This window comes from Pseudorca crassidens, chromosome 11 (assembly GCF_039906515.1).
Source record: "Pseudorca crassidens isolate mPseCra1 chromosome 11, mPseCra1.hap1, whole genome shotgun sequence".
In the NCBI taxonomy this organism is placed as follows: Eukaryota; Metazoa; Chordata; class Mammalia; order Artiodactyla; family Delphinidae; genus Pseudorca; species Pseudorca crassidens.
Window position 1 is genome coordinate 71,996,570 of NC_090306.1, and position 12,250 is coordinate 72,008,819.

At 35.2% G+C, this 12,250-nt stretch overlaps 1 protein-coding gene across 4 annotated transcripts in view; it reads right to left on the reverse strand.

The window, feature by feature from the left end:
* Positions 1–290: 290 nt before the first annotated feature.
* The window catches only part of SLC6A15 (solute carrier family 6 member 15), a 48,210-nt gene continuing 36,250 nt past the window's right edge, over positions 291–12,250 (reverse strand). For all 4 annotated transcript variants that reach the window (XM_067697480.1, XM_067697479.1, XM_067697481.1 and 1 more), the window contains 6 exons: positions 11,636–11,877; positions 11,345–11,537; positions 10,257–10,449; positions 7,244–7,403; positions 2,778–2,940; positions 291–1,665 (listed from right to left, as the gene is read on the reverse strand). In XM_067697480.1, the coding sequence (XP_067553581.1) occupies positions 1,285–1,665; positions 2,778–2,940; positions 7,244–7,403; positions 10,257–10,449; positions 11,345–11,537; positions 11,636–11,877 (1,332 nt within the window). In that variant the 3' untranslated portion in view covers positions 291–1,284. The remainder of the gene's footprint in view (positions 1,666–2,777; positions 2,941–7,243; positions 7,404–10,256; positions 10,450–11,344; positions 11,538–11,635; positions 11,878–12,250) is intronic.

Below are 12,250 nucleotides of genomic sequence, written 5' to 3' on the forward strand. Positions count from 1 at the left end.
AATCATAATTTTTTACACTTCAGAGACAGTACTGACCCAGCAGGCTGTACACACGGTTTCCTGGGAGACGATAAGTATTTTTCCAAGAATTCTGGGACTACATTAGAACACCATTTAACCATAATACTATCTTTTTCCTTTGTCTCTAAAGTGGTGGTAACTCTTTTAATCAGTTTATTAATCCCTCTTGGAATATGACGATTAATTATTATGAAATGCCTAAGTGCTGACAGAAGTGCAAGATAATCTAGTTCAGGTGGCACAAGAAAAGTCAGTGAGAAAAACAAACATCATTTTTTAACTTTGTTTATTTGTAGCTTAAAATGTAATGCCATACAATTTTAACAGTCACTTAAAAAAGGATTTATATTTGCAGAAAACAGAAGCAAAACAGAAAGATATGAAATAAAATGCCATCTTGCTTCAAGTTTTCAAATCAGTACTTAGAGTACTAATATACATCTATATACATTGCAAGTATATTTTACAAATATACTATGAGTAATCTTGAAACCGCAATAAATACCAAGTAGGTTTTTAGGCACACGCATAAAAAAATGCGAAATCTGCATAATTCTTGAGAGTGCTGAGTGACTCATTCTTAGATCATTTTCACACATATATTTTACACAAAATATACAGCCATCACACACATGATCCCCAGTCACCTCAGAACCTCACCTTTCATTCCAGCATTAGTGCCTTCTTATTCTTTGATACTATTGCTCTATACAGCTATTACGTAAGAAAATATTTTGCAGTTTTCTTCAACTAATTGCCTAAGAAGGTATCAATGCTACCAAAATAAGTACAGCCTATCTACACAATATGTTCATGGAAGTGTGCTGAGTGGCACCAACTTACAGAACTGGTCATTGTAACCCTGGGGGTTACCCTGAAGGCAAACTTATAAATTTTGAAGTATACCATTTTTGAGTTGCCCATACCATGACATCCAGAAATTATTAGAAACTGAGGTAACACCTGTGGTTTTTAGAGATAGGAATCCTTGAAAAAAACACCAAAGGTATTTTTGAAAATTCTGACCAACATGGACCTCAGTTATTGTACACTGTGTCTGTGGCTCTTTCTGTGCAAATGTAAACCAGAGAATCCAAAGGAATGCTCATGTTGAATTTACATACACTGCTAGGATTAAAGATCACAGCCATGGAGCACCTGAGATCGCCCTCTGATAAGCGAAGTCTATCGCTTCTCTTAGTAGAGCCAATGTTCATTGACAAAAATGAACCAGATAAAATCCCACTGATTTTTGCCCCCCAGCTACAAGTCAGATTCTGGCATATCTGGCATATCTGGCATATCTGCCATCAAGTACCCTATTCCATATCGCCCATTGGGAGCAGTATCCAGAGTTGGTGATCCACTCTGTTTTCTATAAATATTTTTACCAAAATTTGGAGAGGACATCTCGCTTGATATCTTTCCATGAATGAGGCTTGCATCATCTCCCTCTAAGTTTATAGGCTCCTTCAGAACCCGTCCTCTCTTATAGGTCACAGATGCTAAATTACCAGAACTATCGTCTATAAGGTTGCAGCGACGAATGATGAAGACAATTGGGACAGGCAATATTGCCAGGACCATCAGAGAGATACAGACAACCATTCCCCACGTTGGGTAGCTCAGAAATTCCTCTGATGCCTGTTAAAGCCAAAAAATAATTATTAATAATCTTTTTCTCTGCAGGGACATGAAAAAACATATATTTGTCTCAGGTTTATAAGAAAAGAATCTGGTCTAGTCTTATGATTTTGACTAATGAATTGCTGTGGAAGTGACAGTAAGCAACTTCCAGGGCAAAGCCTTAAAGGCCTTGCTGTTTCTGCCTTTGTGTCTTAGAATGCTACCCTGAGTCCATAATGCCTGGAAGAAACCAAGAATGAAAGCTCACATAGAGCCCAGGTCTCCAAGTTTAATCAACTGTATGAGTTAGCTCACACAAGACCCAAGGAAGAACCATCCAGCTCATCCACAGAACCCTAAGAAATAATAAATCATCACTGCTTTCAGTCATTAAGTTTGGGGGTCATATGTTACTAAGCGATAGTTACCTGTTACATGTGCCACATTATCTTTCTAAAATCTGAAATTAAATTTTGAACTACATCTGGCCCCAAGGGTTTTGGTAAGGGATAACAGACTTATTTGTTTAGAATAGTCTTGAATTTAGTTGTTATTATATTGAATTACTGACCATAGGATAAAGGTCAGAGGTATCTGAAAAATACGCATTCTGATTTTCTAACTGCTAATATGCACTTTAAGATTGCATTACTATATAGCTACAGCAACATGACATCAGAAATTGAAATAGTCGTGGCTAATATAAAACAGTTATAGCAAAACTTTACTTCAGTATTTACTTAAATTATGTATACATGGCTAATGAACAGTTTCATTGTTAGAGTATCTCAGATATAAGTTAGTAAATTTATACAGGAAAAAATATTTCTGGTGGTTTGATCAATATGTTTTCTAAAGTCAAAGGCCCAATTGGTTCATCTATGGTGACATGAATAAAATTACTTTAATGAGGACCAAGTCAGTACTTTTCATGTACTAATAAAGTCCACAACATATAAAAAAATCATACATATTTGGGGCCAAAAGAACATAAAAATCTCAAGATCCTCACATAAAAGCAGCACCATTCATTTAACCGCAAACTATACTGTGAAAAAAGCAAAAAACAAAAACCTCTAAAATGACATTTTATGTATATTTTTATCTACCTTCCTTATTTTGCATTTTACCTTATCTTCAATCCATGCATTATAGCCAGGAGGACTTAATCCCATATTCACAATGCTAGCAATTAGCAGTGATAATAGCATTAGAGGAGAAATATATTTCCACATATAGTAGTAATATCTGTTGGGAGCAAAGCCCAGCATATCCTTTAAGTCTTCCATGAACCTAAATAGAACGAAGGAATTTAATTATTCCTCGAGTTAATATAGCTATATTAAAATATGGTAAATTACATGTCCTTTAAAATATGCATTATATCAATGGTTTGATGGGGGTTAACCATGATACCCTATGACATTTTACACTGAGTCTAAAAGTCATATTGGAAGATGACTTATAAATTAAGAACATTTATAAAGTAAAATGGAACCAGTTTACTGTAAGTTTCATTTGGAGAAAGTCCCTGTAAGTCAATTACTGGAAAGTCTCCTCCAACTGATGATTTCCACTCTATGAACACAATATTTGCAATACATTAAAATTTCCTTGTTTCTTTTTTTTTTAATTAGCCATATGTTATATCATCCAATCCAATTGGTGTTTATATTATCTGACCTCTCATTTCTTTCGGTAGTCTGTTTTTTCAACTGAAAGAAGGTCCATACATTGCAGTTGATGTATGTGTTTCTCAGACCATTTTTCATCTCTAAGTTCCTCGTACATGTCTTCATCGTTTCCTCTGATTTTTTGTTGAATCAGCTGATCACTTTGTCCCACAGTCTGTATTTGGCTGATTGCATTCCCACAGTTTTGCTTCACAAGAGCATTTGATCCTCCTATTTCCCATGAATTAACACTTAGACCTAGTAATGATTAGACTTAACATGTTCTTTTTTTTAAGAGTCAGGTTACTGAGGTACTTTTTACCTGAAGTAAAATTCACCCTTTTTAATTGTATGATGTTAACACTGTCAGGAACATGTAGCCATTTCGTACTAGTCTACATCCCTTAATGTTTATCTCGAGATAAATATTTACTGCCCACCCACCAGCCCTTGTATTAATGTTTCTGCAGACTTCTTGGTTGTCTAAACCTAGTTCTCTCGTAGATTCTTCAAAAAGAGATCGTAGTAACTATATTTCCTAATTTCTTGCATGTTTCTAATTGTTTGTCTGTGGTCACTATACCTGAATGTCAGTTCAGCTGAATTTAAAACCTGTGGCTTACGTTTTTTCCTTGAGAATCATACATATGTCTAACTACATAACATTGTTACAAAAATTTTGTCAACTATTAGATTTTTCTCTTATAAATAATCTTCTTTGCTGTGTTTTGTTTTGTATTATTTTTGCCTGGATGCCCTTTTTCTTTGTCTTGTAGTAACAAGGCTATGTTAGCTAGGCTATGTCCTCGTGTTGGCCTTTATGTCTATTTCTCCAAGTATATTGTTTGCCCTTTCAACATTCAAATTAATTATTTCAGGCAAGTTTCTTCAATTATAGTTTTTAGCATTTGTTCTGGCTACTGTTTTTAGAGGCCTTCATTGTACATATGCTGAACCATCTTTGCTTAACTACTGTGTTTATTTATTTCTCTTAAATCCTTTGTTATTTCTCCTTGATTTTCAAAAGCATCCCTCCTTTCTAGCTTCTAATTCTTCTGAAATTAGGCACTGTGCTTATCATTTTTGTTTTCTTTTTAATTTGATCTTCATTTCTTAAGTGTTTTTCTTTTATTTACAATTATTTCCTGAGTTCTATCACCTCTGTTTTCAAATCTTCCTTTTCTCTAATTATTATAATTCTCAATTTTAAAATAACTGATTTCTGCTCTTCTTTGGTGGCTTCTATCATTTTTAAACATTTATTTCACCTCATTTTGAAGTATTGTTAGTTTTCCATCTATTTTGCATGTGTGCTTTTGTTGTCTGCAGAGATTTTACTCTTTTTTTTAAAAAAAAGAAACTTTTCTTAAGATTTGGCCACAGTTAAGTGAAATGAATTTTCCTGTGTGTTTTAGGAGGGAGGGATGGGCCTTTCCTCTCTGTTTTTGCAAAGTAATCAAAAAAGGTGGCCTCAGAATTTCTCAGTTCTGTTTACCTCTGCTCTCCTCCTCATACTGACCTGGACTTTCTTTTCCATGGACCCTACTACCTCTCTCCTACTCAACTCAGGTTTTGCTCCCACCACTTTTTCTTCAGTGAAGAGCTTTATCTTGGAAGAGAACTTTGGGTTAATCATTTCAAGAGTTTTTAGAGACCAGCACTGATGATCTTACTGTATTTTGGTCCCTCTGCACTCCGCAAAATGTGGGCAAAGATCCTATAGAATTTCTCCCAGTTTAGCTCACTGTCTTCCGATCAGCCTGCCACACATTGCAGGGAGGACCTGGGGGTGACTGGAAAGCTGTCAGAAGCCCAGCTGCATATCCTCTACCATCTCCCACACGGAAGTGATATCACACAGGTCCTGTGGCTGCCAGTGGTTTGCCCCAACCTTTCGTATTTGAGGGTTCACAGGAATATCTTCTTGCCCGTGTTTATGGGTATTTAGTTCTGCTTTCTAGTCATTCTTTTTCTCTTTCATTTTTAAAAGGAGACTCAGGAAAATACAATCTACGCAGCCATCACTTTCAGCTTTACAGGATCTTCCTTCTCGTTTCCTCTCGTTCATATTTCTTCCTAATCCCTAACTTGCTATGCTCCAATATTTCTTTTTCTGCATTTGAATTTACTGTCTCAAAGGTTTAGGTTTTGAAAGCCTTCTTTCTCTCAACTCTGTGTCTGGAAATGTAGGTAAATGTGGCAGAAGACAGAGAAGAGCTGAGCTCATGACACTGTTGAAGGTGAACAGGAAGAATATAAGGTTGCTACGACATTTAAAGGAGGGGAAAGTAAATAAATGAGAGCATTTTAGACAGGAGAATTCTAATTCTGCTCGTAGGACAAGATATGAGCTTTAGAAACCAACAGACCTGGTTGCGAATCATAGCTCCATCATCTTTTAATGTATATCTTAGTCCTTCTGAGCTTAATTTTTGGCATTTTCGAAAAAGATAATACCTGTCTTGGAGGATTATTGTTAGACTCATAGACAACATATGCAGAGCACACTACCTCACATACAGCAGAAATTTATAGATGCAAGTATTATTAGTAGTATTATTCTTCCTGTTGTTATAATGATTATTATTTAGGAACTACTAAAAAGAAATATTTACTACTCTGCCTATTGTAAATGTTGAACTGTCTAAATGGAAATCTAAATTATGATCTTATTGATCCATAGATCAGTCCAATAACAATGTCAAATACCAACACAGTGCAGGTTAGGAGTTGGGGGTAGCTTGGTATAGAAATATCTGGTTTTGAAATTAAAGTCCTGGCTCTGCAACTAACATACTGTGTCCTGTACAAGTAGGGCCAATTTTCCATCTAGGATATGGGTAATATTAGTTACCACAGATTGTTATAATGACTAACATTAAATGCGTGTCATACAGCTATTACTACTATTGCTATATAGTACATGATCATTAAATGTAAGTTCCCCTATCTTTCCTTGCCTGGAGCTTTTGCCAGTAATAAAAACGTTCTTTAAGTTTTGTCGCAAAGCTCACTCAATACCAATAAAGTTCTTTATGTTGTTTAAGAGGACTCTGGTCCTCAATTAACTTATTCCTACTTCACAGAGACCTCTAATAAGCTTGATGGTCTTATTACCTTTAGTTAATCCATATATGTTAACTAAAGACCACAACTTTAAAAAATATTGGACAAGGCCTCCAGAAACTTTTTTTATTCTGAGACTACTCTAATGCTTCATTTCACACCAAGTATATATACTTTTCAAACCGATCAGGTATATAATTCAAAGGTTTAAGCATCTCATGAAGTCATGACTCCACATAAATAAGAAGTTTATGTACAGCAAATGGCATATATATCCTGGAGCATCATATATATATGCCACTTCCCAAAATTGGCCTGCGACATAAAACATTGTGTAACATGATAAAATAAGGCATTTTATAGCATAACAAAATAAAATTCCTCTTGTAAAACAGGTTAGCAACGTAATTAGAAGTATAGTCTTTAGAGTTAAGCAAAAATGGCTGTGAATCCCAGGTCTGCCTCTGTTCAGGTGTGTGACGAGCAAGTCACTTGCTGTCTCACGAAGCCCGCATTTTCTTATCTGTAATAATAGCTGAAAACAACTTAACGAGGTTCTTGGAACTTTGCCAACATGCTCTAAACCTTGGAAGTTCCTCTCTGATAGCCAGAATTAAATCAAAGCTCCAAAATCCTAAACTACATTACCATCAACACCATTCTATCTAATCACCTAATAAGGGGATAGACTTCATTAAAATTATCGAATGAAGAGGAGCCTGCAAAAGACTTGATTTTTGTGGCGAGGAATTTTTCCCTCTAGTCACTTCCCTCCTCTTCTAAATGAGATATATATTAACAATTGGTCTTTCCAAGAGAGAGATGAAAAATGAATGCATAAGAGAGAATATACTTACTTATCTATGCCATAAACAAAGGATACAGCAATATTCTCCAAAATGACTACAATTAGCAGAGGCAGGGTAGCAGAATAATCATCAAACATTGTAACAAAGTAATTCCCAGAGCGCTGCACAAATATCAGGCCAATACAAAATGCCAGAAGACAACAGATAACTGGACCAAAGGAATAAATAAGAAAATTAAGCCCTACTCAGAGTCAAGTCTTTTAAACTTCATTATAAGTTATTATACACAAACAATAATTTTGTTTCCACTTTTATAAGTTGTCAATGATACAAATAGGATACCTTTCCTGATACCATGGAATATAACATATTGGGAATTAGTTACCTGGATTTAGTCCCAGATTTAATATGAATTCATTGTAAGACAGTAACTCAACTCATCTCGAGTCTGTGGAAACGTGTTTACTAAACACAGATAACAAATGAGGCAAAACTGAGAATATATTAAAAGTATAAGTCTCCATGCCCTTCTTCTCATTATTAATAGCAAAGTGACCTTTCCAGGCAGCAAATGTTTGTGGGTCATTTCTACTTTTAAGAATGTTTTATAGTTTTGGAAGCAATACTGAATTTTGAAATTAATAATGAGATTAGTGTAGCTTATAATAAGACTATGATAGCATGTATTTTTCTGTCTGATTGAAATATGGTTATTGTTAAAGCATAACTGAAAAAAATCTGATGAGACCTTGCCTTAGCAGCAATCCATAGCTCTGTCCTGATAGTGCCCAAACAGATTAGTTGGGAATACATCTGTGACAGGGTTGGGCAACCTGATTCTCCAGGTAACTAAGAAGAACCATCTAAAAGGAGTTTCTGCAGCAGTACTGAAGAAAGATGCAGAAACTTCTAACCAGCTACCCTTAATATAGAAAGTTAGAATTCTGGAATCCATATGATATTCCCATATTTTTGTTAGACTCTTTATTCTCTCTTGCACGTTGGTAGAGAAGACCTCAAAAATAAAAGATGACTGTGTTCTCTTTCTCAAACAGCTTTTAGCAGAGGTGAGTAAAAGTGAAAGAAGTGGAGCAGGTAAGGGCAGTTCAGAAGGGGAGAAAAGACATCCTGGGGGTTCCATCTGATGGGGGTTCCCTAAAAATCTCAATAAGTATGGGTTAAATTAAGCCATTTCCTCCATCTTGTAAGCGCTATGCTAGTGGTATGAGTTACATCGTACATAAGTGAATATTATATATAAACATACCATGCAGAAAAGGAAAAGTAGCATTCACTTGGAGTCTAATGCATATTGAAATATTTGAATGCTTGTCACAGCAAATTGTACTCAAAGTCTCAGGATCCAAGTAACTAACGGAGCTTGGATTTGAACCACAGCCTGTGTCACTCTCACTCTCTCCTAATTACAATATAGTATAAGGTAGATAGGAAGAAAGTGTATTCCAGGTGGTAAAGACACTGAGAGTTTTGCTGACGATGTGAGAGGAACAGATAATGAGTAAGTCACTTATCTAAGTCCTACTGTCCTATCAGAGGAGATGAAAACATCTGACAAAGGTGATGGGGGAACATTTCATCTAAGTATATAAAACATGACTCAAAGTAGAAGTATGGTCCCAGAATACAGGTAACAGGCATAGAGAGTATATTCCTCTTTACTCTGACCTAAAGGTCTTCCACTGGGAGTTACCAAATACTCACATGTGTGTTTCTCCCTCTACACTGTTGTTTTCCCTTTAATTTTGCAAACCCTCTTACCACAGGAGGGTTGGGATATGGGGCAAAGACGAGGAAAGCAGCAAAGATGACTGTTACTTAGTCTGCATGTCAGGCAGGGTATTGATAGCCTTAAAATAAATAGAAACTGCAGAAGTAGAGACTGCCTTTCAGGAAAAGACAGAGACATTTCTCATTTATGTTCAGCTGAATCAAAGATATTTAGATGTAAATATCTCACAAACTGCTGAAATTGTTTTATACACACACACTTAGCAGAAGGGTGAGTGATAAAGATATATATGTATTTGAGAGTTATTTACACATAAATTATTACTAAATCTATCAGAGCTAAAAACAGAGCCTTGGGGAGCTTGTGTACCACTGCCCAGCATTTAAGATCATCTATGTATTTTTTCCAATTAATTATTGCATCACTTACCAACACTCTTGCTGCACTCTGGTCTGGCTGGCTTCCCCGCTGCTTCCTTTGTCTCTACTTGGCTATGTTTATGAACACTATCCTCTGACCCCCTGAGAAGACCCCTCCCCTTTCGAATTCAATTTCCATGCCTTTCGCTGACAGTTCCCTCATATATTTAGATGACCTCTGCTGCGTCTTAATTCATAGAACAGGTAAAGTCCCTATCATGCTATCAGTATATTACATGGTACAAGTCTTATCTACACACCTTGATTTTAATTATCAGTCCTATTCTTTTTAGAGGAGAGGCTCTCCTATATCTCTGTATCTCTGTTGTAATTTCTCTTATATCCTTGATATCCCTCAAATGTGAGGACCATGCAACACACAACCAGTACTTTAATAACTACTTGTAGATTGGACTTTTAACAACCATCAATATTGATAAATTGTGTTATTGTCTTTCCTACCTAGATGTATTAACTTCTATCAGGCTACAATTGCTCTTTTATATGAGAACTCAGTTTAGGTTTATCAATTTCAGCTATGCACTTTTGGAAAATCCAATGACCTGAACTACTATTTTTATAATTATCTGAGTTGAATACAAAATTATACATGAACATTCTGTGACTTTGTTCTAGCGCCAGTAATTCATGATAATGACATTATTACTAATAAAGAGTAATAGAATAAATGATCACTAATAATTAATAGAATCTGTATTAAATATGTCATTTGCATATTATATAAATAAAGCCCTAAATAACAAATACTAGTATTATTAATAAGTAGACATTAATAATAAACACTTTTCCTATTTCCATCTCCGATCTCTCACCAAGGGTAAAACAGCCCGCCACATCAGTTCAATGAAAAGTCAAATACATAAAAACTAACCAGTGAGAATTTCTTTCCTCACTTTGAATGTGTCCACAATGGGTGTGATGATCCCTTCAATGGTTCCAAACATGCTGCCAAGCCCTAGATTTACCAGCATGAGGAAGAACATCACTGACCAGAAGGGAGATGCAGGGAAATGTGTCATTGCTTCTGTAAAGGCAATAAAAGCTAAGCCAGTCCCCTGAACAGCCTGTAAGATACACAAAACAGCCACGTTAATACAGAGCAATATGAAGTGCTGGCTATATATACATCAGTTGCAAAGGGCAGGAGAACTCTGAATAATGCATGGGAGTTACTGGAGATAAACACGCTGATACCATGTTGTCTCCTAAGAAACTGTGCCTCTAAATAAAATTCAAGGTGATCGTGTTATCTCATAAAAACAGCAGGTAGACCAAAATTTTAAAAGAACTTTAAGAGTAAGTTAGTAATTAAATCTTTCCTTCCAGAATTCGAGATTTTTATGTTAATGATGGCTTCATCCATAATTTCCTGCACGTGATTCTTTATGTTTAGTCTCAAGTACAGTTAGCTATCTTAAAGCAAGTGATTAACAGCCAATTTCTCCATTATATTGTCCTTTTTGCCAATGTAAAGAGAGGGTGACAATTAATGCAAGGCTATTTATTCATGTTCACCTATGTCGTGTTTATTAAAATATATGACAGTGGCTAGAAAAAGGACTTAATCATGACTTATTGAACACAATTATTAAGATGAACAAATATCATTCATGTGTCCAAACAACCATACAATATGTAAGTGATAATTGCAATTCAAGTTTTGTATTAAATATTATACCAGGAAAGGTACCAGACTAATTTCATTTTCTGGGATGAAAATCACCTAATTTATACCCATATTTTAAATTATTGTGGCTTAATCAGTGAAACTGCTTTTCAAAGTAAAACAAACATTTTTGATTTAAGAAAATATGTTCTCTGAAATAAAGAATGTGAATTTTGAAACAGCATGATCTTCCACAGGTATTTTAAAGATCATTTTCCTAAAAGAAGTCTTCTGGGTAATGCATATTTTAAGTTAATAAGAATTATTTTATCGCATAAACATAGCCTACTAACTTTATTTAGCTCATCTTCAATTTGACAGGAATTGAGTTGAAGAGAAGGAAACTCTTCTTCTTTCACTTTTTGAATGATGTCATAAACTAAGTGATAATCTTCCGCAGTAACAGCTGAAAAGTTGATATGATGGGGAATAATATCTTGACTAATGTTGCCCATTTTCACAAGTTTGATGACCATTTCCAAATTTCTGAAAAGGAAAACAACATTAGTGAACACATGGGTTTGGGAAGGAGATTTTTTAATATAATTATGCCATCAAAAGCTAAAGGAAATCAACAACCATACTCTGCAATGCATTTCTCATTTATGACATTTGCTTTGAAGCCCAGAACTGCAAACACCACCAATGTTGCCAGGATAGAAGTAAAAAAATTGATGAAGGACACCAGGACGGCATCAAAGTGGCAGTTGTTGTCTCTCTTGTTGTAGCTTGAAAAGGCAATGACGCCACCAAATCCCAGACCTAAGGCAAAGAACACCTGAGCTGCAGCTTCTCTCCAGACCTTGGGCTCCAGCATTATTTCAAGCTGTTTAAAATTAAACAGAATATAAGTCAGCTGCAAAAAAATATTTCAGAATAATCTACAAGGAATTGGTTCTATTGTTTAAATATATCATTATGCACCCAAAGATTATTTAAAACAGGGGGATAGTCTGTTCTTAAGTAGAAAGAACAAATTTTTCACTTAGGAATAATACAAGGAATATGAATAAGAAAGGCTACAGACTATTGAAACTTTAGACGGAGATGTTACTTAAATACACGGAGAAAATACGTATATGGGAATTTTTAAATATCTTTAAGACAAATCATCAAAGGAGTATTTGGGAGAGAAATGAACTATCTTCAGTTATTCTTATTTATTATCTTTGTTTTCTTTCCAAAGCAAAATAAATCAG